This window comes from Dendroctonus ponderosae, unplaced genomic scaffold (assembly GCF_020466585.1).
Source record: "Dendroctonus ponderosae isolate FM_Combo_2020 unplaced genomic scaffold, Dpon_F_20191213v2 Dpon_F_20191213_7, whole genome shotgun sequence".
NCBI classification, from domain to species: Eukaryota; Metazoa; Arthropoda; class Insecta; order Coleoptera; family Curculionidae; genus Dendroctonus; species Dendroctonus ponderosae.
This window is the reverse complement of record NW_026018916.1, coordinates 1,212,433-1,232,018: the sequence shown is the minus strand read 5'-3', so window position 1 is coordinate 1,232,018 and position 19,586 is coordinate 1,212,433. Positions and strand designations below refer to the sequence as shown.

Here is a 19,586-nt window from a genome sequence, read left to right as displayed (position 1 = left end):
GGTGTGCAAAAACACAATCAATTCGGAGAGCTGGTTGATTTTTTACTGGTCTTCAAACTGTTAGTTAGGCTTCCACAGCGCCTAAAAGGCGCAAACCTGATTATAAAAATTCACCACTTCCAAACTAGTCCCTATATTAATTTAAAATTTCGAAATCTTATAGTAAGAGCCCACGAGACTTTGCGTGTAAAAATTCAATCTATTTAGAGCTTACGTTAATTTTTTACCAATTTTCTAACTTCCGCGTGCTTACACTAACCAAGGGGCAATGGGACGCACTAAGATATAAAAAATCACAACTGCCAAATTCGTCCAGATATTAAGTCGATATTTTTTTCACTTATAGGTAAGACCCTTGGGGATCCTTGTGCAAAAATCCAACTGATTCGAAGCTGGGATTAGTTTTCCACGAATTTTCAAACTTTCGCTTATGCTTCAGTGGAGCCGCAATAGAGCAAACTTGTACATTAAAAATCACGACTTCCAAACTGGTCCTGCCATTGAGTTGAGATTTTGCAGGTTTATAGCGACAACCCTTGGGGATCCTTGGGCGCAAATTCAATTATTTCGGAGGTCATTTGGAGTTTTCATTCATTTTGAAAATTCCCATTGTTACAAAAGATACGCGCAAGCCCGAATATAAAAAATTCTAACTACCAAACTAGTACCAGCATTAAATTCAGATTTTGTGTCTGGGACAGCAAAAACCCTGCAGGACTTGCCTGTGAAAATTCAATTAATTCAAAAAGCGCGTTGAATTGTTGCGGCCTTTTAAATCTCTCAGTCATGGTTCAAAGATGCCAATTGCACAAACATGGCTGTAAAAATTTACCACCGCCAAACTAGCCCAGATCTATAGGAATTTTGTGCAAAATTTGAATTGTTTTCGAACTTGCTTTGATTTTTTGGCAGTTTCCTAGCGTTGCGTTATCTTTCAAAAGGTCTCAGTTGCCTAAACCTTATAATGAAAATTGACATCTTCCAAACCAGTCCAAACCAGTCCAAACCTGATCATAAAAATTCGCATCTGTTAAAACAGTTTCGATATAAAGTTGACATTTTGAAGACTTATAGTTGAAGCGCTGGAGAACTTGTGTGGGAGAAACTCGAGAAATTCTGAAAACGCATAGTCTTTGCCCGGGTTTTAGGCCTTCAGCCATGCGTCAAAAGGCCCTCAATTGAACGAAACCTTCGAATAGATGAAGCCAATGAAAAACTGTTGATTTTTTTTTTAGAAAAAACCTAAGAAAGCAGCTCAAGAAATCCCCAATTCCAAGTTACAGCACATCTACACAACACCTCGCACCTACGAGAACCTGCGGACAATGTTCGCTTGCCAGAAGAATGAAGCCGATCACGACAGCCTGAAGATGGACGCGCCCTGTCTGTGTCAAAACTGTGCCATTGTGGGCGTGCTGACGGATTCGCAGAAGAAGCCGTTTGCAACTGAAGCGATGCCTCATCCAAAAGACGAAGAAGAGGCTCGCCTCAGGCGCGCTGCTAGGAAAAAATCCGTAAAGACCCTCACTGGGAGAAAGCGAATAGGGGGAAAATGTGGGCGCTTTTAGGTGAGCTTCAAAAGCCTGAAGGAGCTGGCGTCTTCGCCTCACCATCACGATCAATGCGAGGCGATCTACAAAGTGCTTTCGACCAGAATCAGCGAGCTGGAGAAGCGACTGATGATGCAAGAGCAACGGGCGGTTCCAAAGGATTATTTCAAAAAAATCATCACCAAGCTGGTCACGCACCTCTCCAAGCTCACTCACTACACAACAGAGGAGAAAACCTTGGTAAACCAACCGAAGAAACTTGCACACTTTTGTTGAAAAACAGTTTTTTAGTCCCAACGCGACAAAGACTACCTGGCGCAGCACAGCCGGATGAAATCAGGCGCAAAGTCCAGCAAATTTCACGTTAATCCGGTTCTGGTGGGAAACTCCTTCAAGATCCCGGCTGAAAAGGAGTACGAGCCGAAACCGTGCTCATCCTCAGAACCCCCGCGCGGCCCCAGCGAAGTCCTGTGGAAATGGGGCGAAGAAGTGCTGCTCTCTGGCAGAGACCTGAAGAACAAGGTGGTTTATCTGTTGGAGGAAACGCTGCGAAACTTGAGGAAGGGATTCGAGAAACCGCAAAGCAGCCATCGGTGAGAAACAGCTGAAAAGCTCCTAAATTGTATTGATTGATGCGTGTGAAGGTGCGAGGAAGACATTCAGTCCATTGTGGATGAACTGTCGAAAAATCTGGCGGAAACTGTGAGGATGAGCTCGGCCCGAAGCAGAGACGCCAGACGATCCAGAAGCAAACACCATGCGAATAATTTGTGCAAGCAACGGGCCGAGCACGACAGAAAATCTGCAAAACCGTCGATGATTCCACGTTATCACAACAATAAAAGGCTCGGTAAGTTTACAATTTTTTAGGCAAAGGAGCGACGCCAAAGAGATGATTGATCGCGCACCAAACAGTTCTAAAAATAGTTTTTTTGTATTTTTAACCGAAAAATCGTAGGCCCCTCCATCAATGTGGCGTACATCAATCCACAGCTGACTAAATGGCCTGAAGAGTCGTCAGTCTCTTTCAAGATTGATGCCAGTGACTATGACTCGCATAGAGAAACCATGACTGAAGCCAGGAAAAATCAATGTGAGTTTTCCTATGCAACTAAGGCAAGTTTGCAGGTTGTTTTTTCAAATTTGTAGACAAACGGGAGTTTTATAAGGTGCTGGAAAGCACCAAAAGAGCCGATCGATTCAAGCTGTGGCAGAACATCTGGAACCAGGCGGTTGAGAATCGCCAAGGCAAGTCGGATACGGTCTCGATCCAGATCCCAGACCCCAAGGACTTGCTGAGGCAGAAAATGATCCACTTGGAGTACACGATCGGAGAGTTGGAGCATCTGCTGCTGAAGGATGACGCCCAATGCTAAACTGGGACGTTGTTGGTGTCTTTCAAGTAAAGTGTGGCAACAAGCAATTTGGCTGCGTTTTATTCCGCTCACTTTTGTACGCGTAAAAATAAATAAAATACTGTATAAACAGGCAGGTTAACGTAAAATGGTAAACTCGATATTCACTGGGGCGAGCGGTGAGGAGCTCTGGTCGCTCAAGAGGGTGCTGGAAGCTCTGGAGGCGTCCTCAAACCCCATTTCTGAGATGACCTTTTCAACTTCCGCCTCCCTTCCAGTCGTCCAGTGTTCGTACAGATCAGGCCGATACCCAACGGACTTCAGCTCGGCGGCTCGGAAGTTTTCCTCTATGAAATCCCTTTCCTCCTCCAGAGTTGTCCTGGAAAACTTTGCTGCGGCATCAATTGTGGGAGGACCGGGAAGGTTACCTTTTCAGAGAGTCGATGTGCTGCTTGTGCTCTGGAGGCTCCCCACTGAAAAGCCGCAAATTAACCAACTGTGCCAACAAAAGGAACCTCCTGAGGCTACTTTGCCAAAGCCTCCTCGTCGTACTGGAAGATGCAGTTAACACCAGGCACAAAAAACCCATCAATGGTGTCAAAGCAGCCTTCCGGAACATCCACTGTCGGTTGCCTGTTGGTTTGCAGCTCCTCCCCAGGGCCTCTCAAGTCAGTGTTGGCCTCTATTTGGAACCTACCCATTGCTCAGGTGAGACCAGATGAGGTTGAAGACTGCCGCCTACCTCCTATCGGGGATTTGGCAGTAGGTCCAGGGGCTCCTCATCGGCAGCCCATCTTGGAAGACGAAGATCTGGCTGATCAGCTTGCCGTTCTTCCAGTAGCCTTTCAACTTGTGCCCCACTGGGTAGGTGATGGTGCCCTTGCCGTGGAACTGGCCATCTCGGAAGGATCCCTCGTAAATTGCTCCTAGGGGGTTGAGGTTGAGGATGGGGTTTTTGGGTTAGCTGCAGATATACCGTGAGGGAAAACGTAGGTTCCAAATCCTGCGAACCCTAACGCATTCCAGCTCCCCTCGTAGGAGCTCCCGGACGCGAAGTGCTCTAGGGGCTTTTCCTGTTCTGCTTGAGCTGGATGGAGCCCTGCAGTGAATGGGGAGTGAGGGAGAGTGATTAAGCAAAAGGGCCTTCTGAAGCTCACCTCCATAGCCAGGGAAATAATCAACGCGCTTGCAAAACACCGAAGAAGGTTTTTTGAGGCCTACTTTATCCCAATCTGGGGTGAGCGTCTTTCGGACCTTCGGCCTGGCAACATACCCGAATGGCTTCTTTACTCGTAAAATCTTGGAGTGGTTTTTCTGCTGCTGCCGTGACAAAACTCGTAGTAAATCTGACATGAACTAGCCGCTGCAGGTGGAAGCACACACACACTATCCGCACTAATTGAATTTTTTCCATCCACCACCAAAGCGTGTAATCAATGTTTCATAATGCGGTCATTATGTGATTTGTGCGAATGCAATTTTCCACTTTTCCGCAGTTTAATGACTTGGCCACGTGTCGAAAGTTGCCGCTTCATATATCGAAAACTGCATTTAATGGCGTTGCAACCCAATTCCTGCAGGATTAAAAGCCCATCCATAATTATAACATTTTCACAGGTTATTACAGTTAAAGCGAAGGTGTATTGTAAAAGTTGCTGATGGCAAATTGTTCCAGAAATCGTCCACCAAGCGTTTAATCATAAAGTTGAAATTGGTTCATTCCAGGAATAAAACTGGAAAAGAACGTTTTTGATTTCCCTCTTAATGTTAAATAGAGAAAAACGTGAACAAATCGACATGAACGTGCAGAATGGTCTCGTCTACAGGGTGGGCCAATTTGGGGACTTCAGATAACAATAGGGAATGGAAAATCAATATGAGTTTGCATTATCTATCGTCCCCTAAAGTTGCTGCCAAGAAAATCAGACCACCCGGTATATTACTGCATAAATTCCTTCGGAAAAAAACACTGGATTTTTAGCATTTAAAAGAAACCAGTGTTTTTTCTTCCAAAAGGTCCCAACGATAGTCTACTCTTAACCGCTTTTATTTCTTTTAAAAGGTACTAAGCGCGCATATTTTAAAAATATTTTGGCAATTTTACGTGCACCAGAAAAGTGGCAGCGCATGAAACAACTCGTTCTCTGACTCCATTTTGTGATTTTTACGTAAATTTCAATTATTTTTGGCTACATGAAATATGAAAGAAGATTTAATAGTTTTTCAGACATTCGGCTGTAACGATGATAGTTCGCCTTCTTATGACATTTTCTCCACATGGAAAGTTCCTTTTCTGCCTTACGACCCAAAATTTTGAAATGTAGCAGGCAAAAGGGCCAGTACTACAGGGCGATCATAACAGTCGTTCAAAGTAACGTGTTTTCAATAATAAGTAACACAATATACGGGGTGTGCCCCAAGATTTTTGATCTGGAAAATACGATAGTTTCGACGATTGTTCTGAGCTCGCTGTAGCTTAAATTACAAATATTTTGCACACCAGATTTTACCAAAGTATTAGTCCATTCTCCTACCAAATTTGAGAATTTTCTGTGGTCAGACAACGAAGATATTTACACAATAGAGAATGGAAAACCAAAATGAGTTTGCATTATACTCTATGCTCCCCTAAAGTTTCTGCCCTGAAAATCAGACCACCCGGTATATTACTGCAAATGAGGTACTATACAGAGTGTCCGCAAAAGTTTCTGAGGGATGTTATTCGAACTAGTTGACAGAGTGACTTAAATTTCTGAGTCCAGGCTCGTGGACGCCACTGTTTGCCTTTAACGGCCCATAATTATTTGAGCGCACTGTATATCAATCTTGGCTCTCATGCTTCGGGATGCTTCGGCTTTTCTGAGCAAAATATCTGTCTTGGTGAAAACCTCTAAAAGCAGCCGTTTTCGAAATATTGGCAAACTGAAACCGAGCTGAAGCACAATTTTTTCAGTGATAGGGATTTTTATTCACCTTCGCCACGTTAATAGTGCGATTACTTAGGGCAATGAAAAACTAATAAAAACACCAAAAAATCAATCGAAGATGAAGATATTTTGCCCAAAAAAATTGGGCGTTTGTTTTTGCACTAGTTTTTTCTGTTTTCGCGCTCGAAAGAATATCGGTTTTTTTGGATTCGAGCTTTGGTTGTTTAAAACTGCAATAAAAACGACTTTTTTTAAGTTGATTTTTGCCAGTGTTTACCAAGGCTTTGAAACTCAATAGCGAATATTTTTTGCAATGTAATGGTTTTTGCACTACTTGTTGCAAATACTGTCAAAACAGTTTGGACATTAAAAACAAAGGTTTGATCAAGACTTTATTTTTAGAGAAAATGTTCTTTAGATTCGGAACAATGCTGTAAATTTTCAGCAATTTTCTATGAACTTGTTTTATTAAGAAAAAAGCAATTTTTAGACTCGAAATTTCGGCTTTTCGCAAGCCAAACTATGTGGAAGTGGAAACGCGAACAAATTCGCATCGAAGAACAACAATCAACAATGAGAGTTCGGTTTTTTCAGCAAATTCAGTTTACTGAGTGTTTTTCGTTCCTTGAAATAATTTTCAGCTGGTTTTCCAAAAAAAAAACATAACTTTTTGCACCATTTTTGCGTATGACTTCAAACTGAGCCTCCACAATTCGCAAAGAGTTTGCTAATGGCCTACTTTTTGAAAATTTGCTTTCTTCCTTCCTATGAATGCACTTCTTTGATTTACTCCTTGGAATTTCACAAAAAAAAAACGATAGCAATGAATTTTCCAGAACAATGAAGTATTTGAATAGCCTTAAAAGCCTTAATTTTTCTAATGAAGGAGTTCAATACGAGCGCCCCAAAGTCGCAAAACTTTTAATCTTGTATACAAAACCCAGTATAAATTAGAAACAAAATTGCGGTCACTTTTTATATTAAAGAGAGCAATTAAGATTCCATCGCTTAGTCAGAGTAAAATTAATTCTTAATGATCAAAGTTGATCAGTCGATCGCCGTCTGTTAAATAAAAGTCTGGCACTGGAAACAACTGAACCCTTTGTGGCATTTTTTGGCAGCCAACCACGTTTAATTAGAGAATCTACCGTTGCAGTCATATTGAGTTTCGCCGTGCAGGATTTTTATAGAAAATTAAGATCGAAAGCGATTATAGGACCTACTATGCTAGGCCGAGACCAAGTAGGCTGCAGGCAAACCCCAGAAAACATCTTTAAGGTGAAATAAATCCTGCTGGAAAGCCTTAACTAGCCTTTTCCGACTCTCCCGGATGATTTTTGATTGGCTCCTTCAGCAGCATCCTGCAATGTTGCGCGACTATTGAAAATTTCTTTTGCAAAATAATTGCAATGGCTCCTTCAGCTTAGTATGCCCGGTCGCCCAATCAAATAACGACATGCTAACGATGTGAGTTATCCTCACTTAGATTTTAAATTAAGCTTTGGTCTATATAAAACCTGCAAGTGCCGCTCTCCAAGTCTCTCTTTAAAGTTCAGCGGTGTGCGAAAGTGCGAGCCAAGTTGTTCAGGCATGGTAAGCAAATTGGAATTTTATCCCCTAAAAGCGATTGGAGTTGAGCTCAAATCGGGTAGGATCGAAGCGAATTTTTAACCAAATTCCCCCGAAGAAGCCTTCTCTCTTTGCTTGATTTTTGTGCTATTTTGTGCGTATTTCGCAAATGTAACTCACTGCTTCGCTTGTCTTCCAGACTGACGCACTTAAACCAAAGGAGTTAGAATGTAAGTATGAACTGCTTCAGCCGAAATCCGAAGATCCGCAGCGGAAAAGACTTTATTAAATATTTGAACAAGCTGCCGCTTATTTGCTTTGTTCATTTTTCAATTAATCTCAGGCCTGGAGTTTGCCCTGGAAGTTTATGGCGGAAATGAGAAAATTATCGATTCTACTGACTTGGGGCCTGTGTGCAGAGCGATGAACTGCAACCCCAGTTTGGAGCGATTGGAACAACTTGGAGCCGCCAAAAAAAAGGGTACTGATCGATAAAAAGCCCAATTTGCCCTAAACTTTCGAACTGGACAAAGTCTGATTGTTTCGAGCAATTTGGCTTGGGTTTGAAGCCTTATTTAGCCCCATTTGCCCTCTGCAAGTGCATGTAGCGGCAATAGTTAAGCATCTTAGATTAATTCTCCACAGGGTGGCCAATGAAAAAATGTAAAACTGCGGCTAACTGGGCACGCCCCTGGTTCGACGAAAAAGATATTTTTTTGGATTTCAACGGCAAAAGTTTAAAGGTAAACCAAGCAGCTCGAAACGGTTTTTGAATTTTTCCCCATCTCTTCTGTATACAGGGTGGTCTCAAAAAATCAACTTTCAGGGCTTAAACTTCCTAGACAATTCAAGACGAAAATTTAGTATACAATATTGCACAAAAAAATCTGGAAGATTTGCAACTAAGTGAAGTTTTCACTTTGAAATGTTCTTTGAAGTTTTCATCCTTCGGATATTTTGTTCATTCAGGCAACCGGCTATATTGAATTTTATTCACATTTTTCTGTATTCTATTCGGAGATATTATCTTAATGCTTCTTGTATTGAACTTGGTTATTGAAAAAAGTTGTTTTTTGGCCGTCTAGGAGCAAGTGAAGCGTTCATCAATTTTACATTGTTTCATTTGCCACCCTGTAGAAACTTTACTTGGGGCAACGATTGCATGCAAAAACACCCGCTAACCGGAAAAGACTTGTTCTAACTAACACTTCAAACAGACATCAAATCGCTGCAAACAATCAGAATTTATCCAGTTTCAAAATTAGACAAAATTTGCCCATAAAAAGTCTGTTTTATTCAGTAGCTTAGTTGAAGGGAACAAGGCAAGCCAGTATTTCCCGAACAGGTTTTGGACCTATTCGTCTTCATCATCCGAGTTTAGCGTGCAAACGACCAATCCAAAAATTTCTTCGGGAAAAAGCACTGGTTTTTTAGCATTTTTAACCTCCGGGGAGCTGAAAATCCACCCGAAAAGTTCGACCGGAAGAGAACATTTTTTTAAAACACATTTTAGAAATATTCTGGCAATTTTACGTGCACCAGAAAAGTTGCTGCGCACGAAACAACTCATTTTCTGATTGCATTTTGTAATTTTTACGCAAATTTCAATTATTTTTTGCAACACGAAATATGAAGGAAGATTTAATAGCTTTTCAGACGTTCAGCTGTAACGATGATAGTTCGCCTTTTTATGGCATTTCCTCCACATGGAGAGTTTCTCCACTGCCTTACGACTCAAAATTTTGAAATTTAGCAGGAGAAAGGGCCAGTACTACAGGGCGATCATAACAGTCGCTTAAACTAACGTGTTTTCAATAATAATTAACACAATATACCGGGTGTGCAGTTTAAAATAAGTAAATTTTTTGTGCTAGAAAATACGATAGTTTGTTAGGACGATTGTTCTCAGCTAGCTGTAGTTTGAATTAAAAATATTTTGCACACCGGACTTTAACAAAGTATTAGTCCTTTCTCCTGCCAAATTTGATAATTTTCTGTCGTCAGACAGCGGAGATATTTTCCATATGGAGACAGCACCACAAAAATGGAAATTTTCATCGTTAACTCAGACTACCGAAAAATCGATTAAATTTTCTTTCACAGTTTATAACACAAAAATTAAGGGAAACTTACATGAAAACTGACTTAAACCATCCAGTACTTTTGGCTTTGGCTTTTGCAAGCCCTGATGAAGAGCACAAAAACTGGACAACCATTGAATTAAACTCAAGTGAAAATGTTGCATTTCCAGGAGAAAAACAGCTTAAGCTAGCTGACATCGTTCCCATAGTCGTCACGCTGAAGAACGAGAGAAAGGACGAAGGATGCTACGAAGACTTTGTCGAGTGCTTGAAACTCTATGATAAGAACGAGGATGGGAACATGATGGCTGCCGAATTGTCGCACATGATGCTCAGCTTAGGTAAACCAAGAGTTCTGAATATTTTCCAAATTCTCACTGATTTCTCTAGCTGAGAAGCTGACTGACGCTGAAGTGGATGAGCTGTTTGAAGACTGTCTAGGCGAAGAAGATGACGAAGGCCAAATCAAATACGATCGTAAGTGTTTCACCTTGACTAGAATCACTTCAGGCCATTTAGCGTGTGGTTTTTAGCATTTTTGAGACGAATGTGCGAGTTGGACCCTCCGTTGAAGAAGAAGAAGAAATAAGCACCAGACTGTATAGGAGTTAGCGAGAAATGCACCTAATTTTCCTAATCAACCTCGTATTTAGATTAGAACACCGGTTCCTAAAGTCTAAGTGTGCTTTCAAATGGATCAGTTAACAATAAGCCACTGGTTAATGTTAATATAACTCTTCTACAAAGTTCTTCTGGCTATTATTGAAGCAAATTTCATAGAAAATCGGTACCCAACTGAAAGTGTCCCTGGTTTCGAGGGAGAGTTCTGAACGATTACCGAAAATAAATCGCTTTTTAGTGCATCGAACACAAAAGTGAAAAACAATCGTTTTGTCTTTTTAGGACATTTTTTCCTCTTTTGAGTTTTTAGTCCTTTTTATAAAGGACGTTTTCTTGGTGTCTCTTTTTATAGTTTTCATTCAGGCACATGTTTCGTGGGGCGTTGAATAAAACCGCTTTTAAGGGCCCTATTTTTCTAAAGAAGCATCCATTCAAAACAGGCGAAAAAAGTTAAAAAATCGATAAAAAGAGCAATTGCAATAAATGCAACGGCTAATAAAAAGCAGCTAGTGTTCTGAAAAAATGCTGTAAAATCCTGCACAAGAAAGGTAGAAAATGCGCTCCTTAAGACCACGAACACAGAACTTTCAGATGAATAAAATTGGTTAATTTCTCAAACTTTGGCTGATTCCTGCTCTAATGAGTTTTCGAAGCTTTCTGTTCATTTTACTCCGAGATCTGCCCCAAATAGGCCCCAAAAAAAAGACTCGAATAATTTTTCCTTCGTCTGAGCACCAATTTAAGTTCTTGTTTCGTTTCTTTATAGTTGAATTTTGCATTTACATTGAAGCTTCGGCTGTTAAAGAAAAATAAAGTGGTGTTCAAAGCCCACATAAAAAAACCGAACTTTAAATGGAAACACACAAGATTGCTAATAAAAATGCTGCCGTAAATTTTATGAGACATATCGCTCATAATGGACTGAAAACCGAAGAAAAATTGCGTTAGACGCGCTAGTAAAATCGAATTTTCTAGCGCTAATTAAAGCCTCAGCCGGTTTAAAAGACAATAAAAAACTATATCGGTGAAATTAAGCGTTCCTGCTGAAAATCAATTTTCCAAATCATCCATCACCGCTCTTACCAAAGCGTAGAAAACAAAACTGGGTAAAAAAACAGGGACAAAAAAGCGTACTTTATAGAAAACTAGATTGAATGTGAAACTTTGTGTGTGTCAGTCTGGAAGCATCAATGTTAGATGTTTTAGACGGGAATTCGGGCCCACCTCATCATATATCAAATCGCATGAAAGACCCTTAGGCTCAGGCAAAAAATGTCCCTTTAACTTTCCCACTTGCTGGAAAGCATGTGAAATTTTCTGCAGACAATGAAATCAGGCAGTCTGGAAAAATGTTTTATTTTCATCCACAAACATTCGCTGTAAGCTAAACAACCATCTAATATAGAATTGCCATTGATTTCTTAGCTAGAATGAGTAAAGTTACATAACTACTATAGACGTATTTTTCCCCGATTTAACTCCTATTTACAATTTGCCTCCTCTCGTTGCTTAGATGGGTTCATCCAGCACATCTTTCACGTTCTTCTTTCTGCGGCCGTTGCTTGTTCCATTGGTATTCTGGCTGCTTCTTTTCATGGAAGATGGCCTGCCGGTCCCACTTTGGTAGGTGGACAGTCGATTTTTGCGGTTCAGTGTTATGTAGGTGGTAAACGTGTTGTTCCGTTGCAATGTTGTGCTATCAGTTCCTTCCAGGCCTAGAAAAACCCCAACAACTTATTTGTATGTATCAAACACTAACCGCAGTTGAAAAACAAAATTCCCTGAATGGACCCTGTCCAGTTTAATGGACAAACCGTGGAGGATTTATGGGTTAAACGGGATTAAGTTAACTCGTATAACTCATAGAAATGGAGTTTTATACTTATCTTGGAAACTACGGCAGCAATAAATAGTTCCGCTATAAAACAACAGGGAAGAAAATAAACTCTGGGGATTTTCATTTAATCAATTCGCAGTTTCTAGCGAAAAGTTAACTCCCATGCAGGCATTTTTCGGCAAAAGATTAGGGCGATTGTTTATTGATTGCAAGTTGATGGCTCGTGGCAAAAAACGAACTTTAGCTGAAAATCTGGTGAAATTAGCGCGCTTTCAGCTGCAGATTCTTTTCCTGTCTGGTTTTGTTTACCTCAACTTCAAATTGCAAGGAAACTTAATATGCGCGTCTCAGCAGCAGCGCTTATTTTATTACGGAATATTTCAAAGGAATAACCGACTTCAAAAGATTCAACTTGTTGAGGTTGTCGGGCTCTAAAGGGTTTTCCAGCACGAGAAACCCGCATAGCCAGGTGGCTCCTGCGCCGAGCAAACGAATAAAAACTCGGCAGTTTCCATATATTTTTATTTGGCGTTAACGTGGACAGCCGCTCTCGTTTAAGGGCAGTAAACAATTTACTAGGAGCCACATAATAGACGATAAACGCCATAAGGACGACCCATAAGATCCAACGAGTTTTTAATTCTGCAGCTTTATGGCCCCCCTGGGCTTATGCGTCCAGTTATTGCACTTTTCAACCTGCTGATTTAATGTTTGCGGTTTATTTCTTGGAAACGTGCCCGATTTAATAAAGCAACGCCGTTTAATAGTCCCGGACATTTTAGCAAGTTGTGGGCAACTTCCCTGATCCAAAACTCGTCCATGTGCAGTTAAATCTCCAATTAAGCGCCTGGTTCGGTTTAACAACAGCAAACAAAGAAGGAAATTGTATCTTTTGCTCAATCTTTTTCCAAGACCAGGCAAATCCGCAGGATTTAGATTGGAGACGCATTAGGAAACAAGACCCTTCCATTATGCTTATCGTTCGCTTAAATAAGGGGCTCTGGGGACTTTGTCCGGGGGAATTTCAATTTGCTTTTTATACTGCCCTTATTTCATAATAACATACACTATGTGTTGAAAGTCCCAAATTGTTTTTTTCCGGTAACAATTGTGTCTAATTTTAATTTTTTTGTGTCTGACAACAGAAGAAGAATTCGCCTTGATTAATGGGCAAAAATAACGCAAATTTTAAAGGCCTTTTTTATTTTCCGGGCAGTTGGAAGGAAACCGATTAAAGCAGCAAAACTACCAGGCAACTTCAGCAATTACCGCAGTATTTYATGAGGGCAAAATTGCTTAAAACTGTTCGTTTGTACGGCATTAWATACTGGATGGCACTGGAAAATTAAACAAACGTYGGACAACAAAGCTTGAACCTTCAAAGRGAGGAAGATAAATATTGAAATCAATTGACGAGACGCAGCCCGAAGRCTTAAAATTAAACGGAAAACTGCAGCCTTGCCCGATCACTTCACTATTGATGGAAAATTAATTTCAACTTTCCCGATATCCTGGGCAAACATCGACTGTTCTCACTGCTGCCCTCGCTTGAAAAATTAAGTTCATCACTTGCGAAAGGAGCAAGTTTTGCGTCGAAATTTGCACAATTTCAAGCCAGTTAAGGGGAGAATCTTCTGAAAAATTGCTGGCTGGATTTGGAAACATTAAATCAGTTAATCGCAATCAATTTAGCTTCAGCAAACGATTAGCATTAAAGCCGAGTGCACAAATGATGCTACAATGGAACTGCGTTATTTTTCAATTTGAATAAGTTTAATCAGACTCGAGCACAGTTCAATAAGGATGAAGTTTCAAAGTGCAATTAGAGTCCTCGAATGGGATCGGTTTGGACGACTTGATGAATCTGACGAGTTGTAAAAGCATTTGCCTGTTATTTGCTTTGGATAATCCACTATTCTGCATCTGATTTAGATTTGCGAATGCAAAAACTACATTTGCGTGTATTTATCAAATGGGACTAAATACGCTAAAAAGTGTGCTGGGTTTAAAGCTGCGCTCGCTTTTACGACGCATAATATCATTTAAAGTTTCCTCACTAATTAACAGCCAAATTTGTTGCGAGAGACTGATGTTTGATCAATTAAGTAGGTTTAATCAACAGGCTTAGCGAAAAATTTCCTGAAAAGTTAAGTAAGCTTTGGAATCAGTTGATATTTGCCTTRTTGGCTGGASAAGTTGGYTAGGACTTTTTTATTTAAAATTGTTCAAAAAAATGCAATAGCGCCGATGAKWAGTTATTTTTTGCAAAATGTGTCTCTSGAAGTGGCTTTAAGCTGTGACGAAAMAATCAGCTCTCTAACTTTAGCGGTTAAGCAGAGCAAAATTTTTTAAAGTTGGCTTGCAATTTTCACTTATTCTGGTTCGGCTGAAATAAAAAAAAACGGTTTGGCTRTTGATCAAGTGAATMTTTGMAGGAAGTATTTTTGGGAACAGCTTTTACGTGCAGTGAAGAAAACTTCAAGCCTCCAACATTTCTGGACAGCTGGKAATTTTTTTTTGAAAGTTGCACATTTTGCGGTGTTTGGCTTCTACCGGAAAAAAATCAATAAAGTTGTTATCGATTGTTTCGGTAGTCGCTTATAACTGCGCAAAAAAATTGAAACCTCCAGCTTCTGAGGTTCAGTGGGTCGAGTTTCTTGAAAGTTGGCTTGCACATTTTCTGAAGCTTGAAGTTCAAAAAGTAGTTAATTTAAAAATGTACTCAATATTTGCTGGGTGAACTTTTAACAGTGTCTTTCACCTGCGGAAGAATTTGCGAATCTCCACCTTCCGGGGTTAAGCACGGATTTTTTGTCGAAAGTTCACTTGATTGAATCAAAAGCTTGAAATTTTCCAAAAAAATTAAACAATTTTTGAATGAAGTTGATATTTGCTGGGTGAATTTTTAATAGTGTTTTTCAACTGTGGCAAATTTTTCAAATCTGCAGCTTCTGTGATTAAGCACGGAATTTTTTTCGAAAGTTTCCTTGTACATCTTGCCTCATTCTGACTAAACTTGAAATTGAAAAAAACGGGGTTTTTGATTGTTTTGATATTTCCAAGGAGTGTTTCTGGTAGTGTTCTTTAGGTGCAGTCAAAATTTCAAATCTCCTGCTTTTGTGGTTCAGCAGGAAAATTATTTTGAATTTTGCCATTTTCCGTTTTCTACGGAAAATTCAAGAAAAATCAACCAAGTCATCGATTGAATTCCTATTTGTAAGACGTGGTTTTGGTAGTGTTTTTTTTGCACATTTTCATTTTTCTCGTTCTGTTTGAAATTAAAAAAAAAATGTAAATTTTTGGATTCTGTGCAAATTTGCAGTATGCGGTTTTACAAATGAGTTTAAATGTAATGAAAATTTAATTAAAAATCGCCAACTTGTGTGGTTAAATGCGCAAATTTTTTGAAACTTGTTTTGCACATTTTTTATTTTTCTGGTTCTGTTTGAAATAAAAAAAATGTTAATTTTTGGATTCTGTGCATATTTGCAGCATGCGGTTTTGTAAATGTGTTTCAACTGTAATAAAAATTTAATTTAAAATCGTCAACTTGTTTTGCACATTTTTCATTTTTCTGGTTCTGTTTGAAACCAAAAAAAAATGTAAATTTTTGGATTCTGTGCATATTTGCAGCATGTGATTTTGTAAATGTGTTTCAACTGTAATAAAAATTTTATTTAAAATCGTCAACTTGTTTTGGACCTTGTTTTGCACATTTTTCATTTTGCTGGTTCTGTTTGAAACAAAAAAAAATGTAAATTTTTGCATTCTGTGCATATTTGCAGCATGCGGTTTTGTAAATGGGTTTCAACTGTAATAAAAATTAATTTAAAACCGTCAACTTGCTTTGGAGCTTGTTTTGCACAATTTTCATTTTTCTGGTTCTGTTTGAAGCCAAAAAAATGAAAATTTTTGGATTCTGTGCATATTTGCAGCATGTGATTTTGTAAATGTGTTTCAACTGTAATGAAAATTTTATTTAAAATCGTCAACTTGTTTTGCACATTTTTAATTTTTCTGGTTCTGTTTGAAACAAAAAAATGTAAATTTTTGGATTCTGTGCATATTTGCAGCATGTGATTTTGCAAATGTTGTGTGGTTAAACGCGCAATTTTTTTTGAAACTTGTTTTGCACATTTTTCTGGTTCTGTTTGAAATTAAACAAAAAATGTACATTTTAGGATTCTGCTGATTTTTCCACGATGTCTTTCTACCAAGATGGAAAATCGTTTGGGAAAATTTCCAAATCGCCAACTTCTATGGTAAAGCGCGGACTTTTTTTTGAAAGATCGGTTGCACAATTTGACTTTGTTTAACTTAATTGTGTTTCTCAAAGTTAATAAAGGTTTGCATAGTTTATATTGCAAAATCCGTTTTAGTAGCCTATGATGAAAATTTTAAATCCCTAACTTTTGCAGTAAAGCAGAGCAAATTTTTTGAAACTTGGCTTTCACATTTTACCTTTTTCTGACTCAGTTTAGAATTTGCAAAAAAATTAACAAATAAACCCTCCGATTAAATTTGCATGATGAATTTGCGATGGTGTCACTTACCTCCGGTGTAAAATTGCATTTTTCTGCAGTTTCTGTGGTTAAGCAGGAAAAATTCTTGAAAGTTTGCGCTCATATTTTGCCATTTTTGCATCTAAAATTTATTTCAAAACTTCAACTGACCTCAAATTTTCGGTGGTGCCTTTTACCTATGGTGAAAACTCAAAACTTATTGAAAAATTAGAAAACTTTTCGAAAAAAACGAAAGAAAATGTGCACAAACTACTGAACCTTCGGATGAACCAGTCTAGTTTATAATTTCGCTTCCAATTTGGTATTAAAAGTGTGTTTTATTGCCCCAATTGTTTGCAACTGATTAACCTCAGGTTGATAACAATCGGCTTCGGCAGTGACGAGGCTCAAAAGCTAATCCTGCTGGTTCCAACTCAAAACAGCCAACACTTGAGGCCGCACTACATAAATGATCCTAAAATTCCTGTTCGGGCTGTTTGGAGGCTTGCTTCTGCTGAAGCTGTACTTTGGGCACAGCAGGAAAAAGTGCGTGAATAATGTGAGTTTGCTCGGGAAAACTGCCGTTGTTACCGGCTCGAATACAGGTAAACCAGGGAAAACTGCTACTTTGGAATGTTAATAAACGATTGAGTTGGTTGCAGGAATCGGTTTGAGGGCTGCTTTGGAGTTGGCAAAACGGGGCGCCCGAGTGCTTTTGGCCTGCAGGGATCAGGAACGTGCTGAGCTGGCGAGAGCGGAAATTGTAAAACTTACCGGAAATGACAGTGTGATTATTAAGCTGGTAAGAACTTTGTTCCAACTTAATTGAAAGGGGGAATTTTTTGCGGTCTTTGAAGAACTAGTGGCTGAAAGCGGACGATTGTAAGCAGCAAAAACCTCGCAAAATTGCTCTTTTTGTAGGTGAAATCTTGAAATTCCAGGTGGATTTTTCGTCGCTAGCTTCAGTGGAAAAATGCGCCAAAGACATCCAAGAGAATGAGCCTAAAATCGACATCCTGGTTAACAACGCTGGAGTTGGAGGCCTGATCGACAAGTACACTGAGGATGGGTTGAACATCTGCATGCAAGTGAACTACTTTGGGCCCACGCTGTTCACCTTTTTGCTTTTGGGTGAGGAGTGCTTTGGGTTCTTCATTCATTCTGGAGCATTTTGCGCTTCAACCCTGGCAAAGACCAATCGAGAGAAACCGATTAATTTCTAACCGAATTGGAAAACTTTGCGCGTTCAAACCTCAACTAGTGTCACACTTGAAACAAACAAAGCGAGTAAAAACGAGTTTAGCTCAAATTGAGTCCATCAAACGACTGGTTTAACTAGCAATCTCATTACTCAAAGGAAAAGCGGTACTATCTGTGACCCATTTCTCTATGTCGGCTTGCGGTGCGAATTGGCCGAAGGAAAATGCCAATTTTCCTGTCGACACTTACATTTTCCACTGAACAGAATCCGAATGGGTTTGGGCCGTAAAAGGAAAGACCGGAAATGAATCTTTCCCTGAACAGTTGCTTGACATGAAGCGCCGCTTAATGACTTTATAAATATTAAATTTTTCTACTTTTCAAGATGATGTCAACAGGAAGTAAACAGCGGCAGAGCAAAACAGGAATTACCATAACGGGATTTCTGCATAATATTTCCCTATAAATCTGAAAAACTACGGCAATGTCGAGTTTAACAAAGGGCTTAATGAGCCGTATCCATTAGGTAGGAGCACTCCATTATTATGTAGCTGAGGAAAGCGTCTTCAACTCCACTCAGTGAAACTGTTGAGGCAACAGTGCTTTGCAAACATTCCTTTGAGGGAATTTCCCATCCACTATCACTATCATAAACTCACTTAATGCTGATTAAAGCACGGAACAAAGCTAGAAAATAGCTTCTAATTGCCTCAGTTACTCTGTTAAAGATCTGCTGAAAAAGTCCTCAAACAGCCGAATAATCAACGTGGCTTCGCTGCTGGCAAAAATGGGCAATTTCAGCGTAAAAACCATCAACCAATATGCTGGCAGGTATGGAACTTACGCCAACTCCAAGCTGTGTAACATTTTTTTCACCGTCAAGCTGGCCAGAGAACTCAAAGGTGGGTTTTTGCAAAAAACACGCAAAATCAGCTACTTGAGTCCGATTCCAGATGCCAGAATCAGCGTCTTTTCCCTCCATCCTGGAGCAGTGAAAACCGACATATTCCGAAGACTCAAAGGCTGGAGAAGAGCCCTTCTGGACCTTGTAGCGTACTTCACCTTTAAAGTAAGTAAAGTAGGGCAAAAAGGGCATTTTCCGTCTAATCACACTTTAACAAGTTGGCCCCTCATCCAAAGCAAAAAGTCTTTGAATTCAGCTTCTACCAGGACCCGTTTCAGACCCTCTTGTTCAAATCAGTTAATAGTTTTCGGGGAAAAAAGTCCTGCGATTTAAGGAAAATGTCAAGAACCTTTAGGAAAGTTTGACTGTGAAGGGATGAGCGCAATTTCAATAAAGTTCGATGAGCAAGTTGGATTTTGTTAATTGAAAAGTCGCAGCCAGTTTGAGCCGATTTAGCAAGACAAGGGTGAAGACGAACGGCAAAAAAAGTTCCAAAACTGATACGAAACAGACACTCCCAGCAATGCGTATTCGATATTTGCTGGGCTTCCTTTGAGGCTTCAGTGTATTGTTTTGATTGTTGAAAAACTTTCCAGAACTGCTTGTTTGGAGGAGAAAAGTGCTTTTTTATAAGTTTGTTGTCGTGCCTTGAAATATTTCAGCCAAATTTGGCAAACTAGATAAAAAAATCCGTCCTGAAGGATTTCGAGTGAATTTTTAATGCCTCAATGGGCTCCATTTTGCAAACAAACTCTTTCGGCCACTGTTAGAACCTGTTGAGTTTTCCGGTTTTCCTGATGTTTCACAGGCACGCATGCTTCGTATCTTCAAAGCTAGTTGGTGCTAGAAGAAATAGCTTTTCTTCAATTTTACAAGTCAAGTAAAAGTTAATGGCGCGAGCAAAAAAGCGTCTTAACTAGTGGCGGATTGAGGTTTATATACTCAGGAAGTCTTAAATGTAAAGTCGATTCTTTTGGTTTTTTGACAAATTTTTGATTCCGACTTACTGTTTGAACGTAGAGCGCAGTTTTGCAGATGTC

At 39.6% G+C, this 19,586-nt stretch overlaps 5 protein-coding genes across 7 annotated transcripts in view; 3 read left to right on the top strand and 2 right to left on the bottom strand.

The window, feature by feature from the left end:
* Positions 1 to 2,973, top strand: part of LOC109543977 — a 5,171-nt gene extending 2,198 nt beyond the window's left edge. Inside the window, exons 3-8 of the mRNA XM_019913938.2 lie at positions 1,236 to 1,514; positions 1,569 to 1,790; positions 1,842 to 2,143; positions 2,195 to 2,400; positions 2,509 to 2,643; positions 2,700 to 2,973. Coding sequence (XP_019769497.2) covers positions 1,236 to 1,514; positions 1,569 to 1,790; positions 1,842 to 2,143; positions 2,195 to 2,400; positions 2,509 to 2,643; positions 2,700 to 2,926 — 1,371 coding nt within the window. The 3' untranslated portion in view covers positions 2,927 to 2,973. The remainder of the gene's footprint in view (positions 1 to 1,235; positions 1,515 to 1,568; positions 1,791 to 1,841; positions 2,144 to 2,194; positions 2,401 to 2,508; positions 2,644 to 2,699) is intronic.
* LOC109543978 lies at positions 2,971 to 4,311 on the bottom strand. The gene is made up of 6 exons (XM_019913939.2): positions 4,063 to 4,311; positions 3,882 to 4,004; positions 3,648 to 3,831; positions 3,434 to 3,598; positions 3,334 to 3,378; positions 2,971 to 3,284 (listed from the first exon to the last, which is right to left on the bottom strand). The coding sequence occupies exons 1-6, from the start codon at positions 4,256 to 4,258 to the stop codon at positions 3,044 to 3,046; spliced, it is 954 nt and encodes a 317-aa protein (XP_019769498.2). The 5' UTR covers positions 4,259 to 4,311; the 3' UTR covers positions 2,971 to 3,043.
* Positions 4,312 to 7,344: 3,033 nt separating this feature from the next.
* LOC109546044 (myosin light chain alkali) lies at positions 7,345 to 10,231 on the top strand. Its single transcript, XM_019916880.2, has 6 exons — positions 7,345 to 7,425; positions 7,601 to 7,631; positions 7,745 to 7,882; positions 9,653 to 9,823; positions 9,873 to 9,959; positions 10,016 to 10,231. The coding sequence occupies exons 1-6, from the start codon at positions 7,423 to 7,425 to the stop codon at positions 10,069 to 10,071; spliced, it is 486 nt and encodes a 161-aa protein (XP_019772439.1). The 5' UTR covers positions 7,345 to 7,422; the 3' UTR covers positions 10,072 to 10,231.
* A 1,212-nt stretch (positions 10,232 to 11,443) lies between these two features.
* Positions 11,444 to 19,586, bottom strand: part of LOC109543971 (RYamide receptor) — a 71,502-nt gene continuing 63,359 nt past the window's right edge. For all 3 annotated transcript variants that reach the window (XM_019913930.2, XM_048668690.1, XM_019913931.2), the window contains exon 7: positions 11,444 to 11,818. In XM_019913930.2, the coding sequence (XP_019769489.2) occupies positions 11,613 to 11,818 (206 nt within the window). In that variant the 3' untranslated portion in view covers positions 11,444 to 11,612. The remainder of the gene's footprint in view (positions 11,819 to 19,586) is intronic.
* The window catches only part of LOC109543972 (dehydrogenase/reductase SDR family member 13), a 5,830-nt gene continuing 3,053 nt past the window's right edge, over positions 16,810 to 19,586 (top strand). The window contains exons 1-5 of the mRNA XM_019913932.2: positions 16,810 to 17,047; positions 17,105 to 17,244; positions 17,384 to 17,573; positions 18,371 to 18,544; positions 18,596 to 18,711. Of these exons, the coding sequence (XP_019769491.2) occupies positions 16,912 to 17,047; positions 17,105 to 17,244; positions 17,384 to 17,573; positions 18,371 to 18,544; positions 18,596 to 18,711 (756 nt within the window). The 5' untranslated portion in view covers positions 16,810 to 16,911. The remainder of the gene's footprint in view (positions 17,048 to 17,104; positions 17,245 to 17,383; positions 17,574 to 18,370; positions 18,545 to 18,595; positions 18,712 to 19,586) is intronic.

Coding starts and splice junctions, on each gene's coding strand:
- LOC109546044 (XM_019916880.2), top strand. Junction 7,883..9,652: donor TGGAGCCGCCAAAAAAAAGG/GTACTGATCGAT, acceptor TTGCATTTCCAG/GAGAAAAACAGCTTAAGCTA. Junction 9,960..10,015: donor AGGCCAAATCAAATACGATC/GTAAGTGTTTCA, acceptor TGTGGTTTTTAG/CATTTTTGAGACGAATGTGC.
- LOC109543978 (XM_019913939.2), bottom strand. CDS start 4,258: ATGTCAGATTTACTACGAGTTTTGTCACGGCAGCAGCAGAAAAACCAC. Junction 3,832..3,881: donor AACCTACGTTTTCCCTCACG/GTATATCTGCAG, acceptor TCAACCCCCTAG/GAGCAATTTACGAGGGATCC. Junction 3,599..3,647: donor TGCCAAATCCCCGATAGGAG/GTAGGCGGCAGT, acceptor AGCAATGGGTAG/GTTCCAAATAGAGGCCAACA.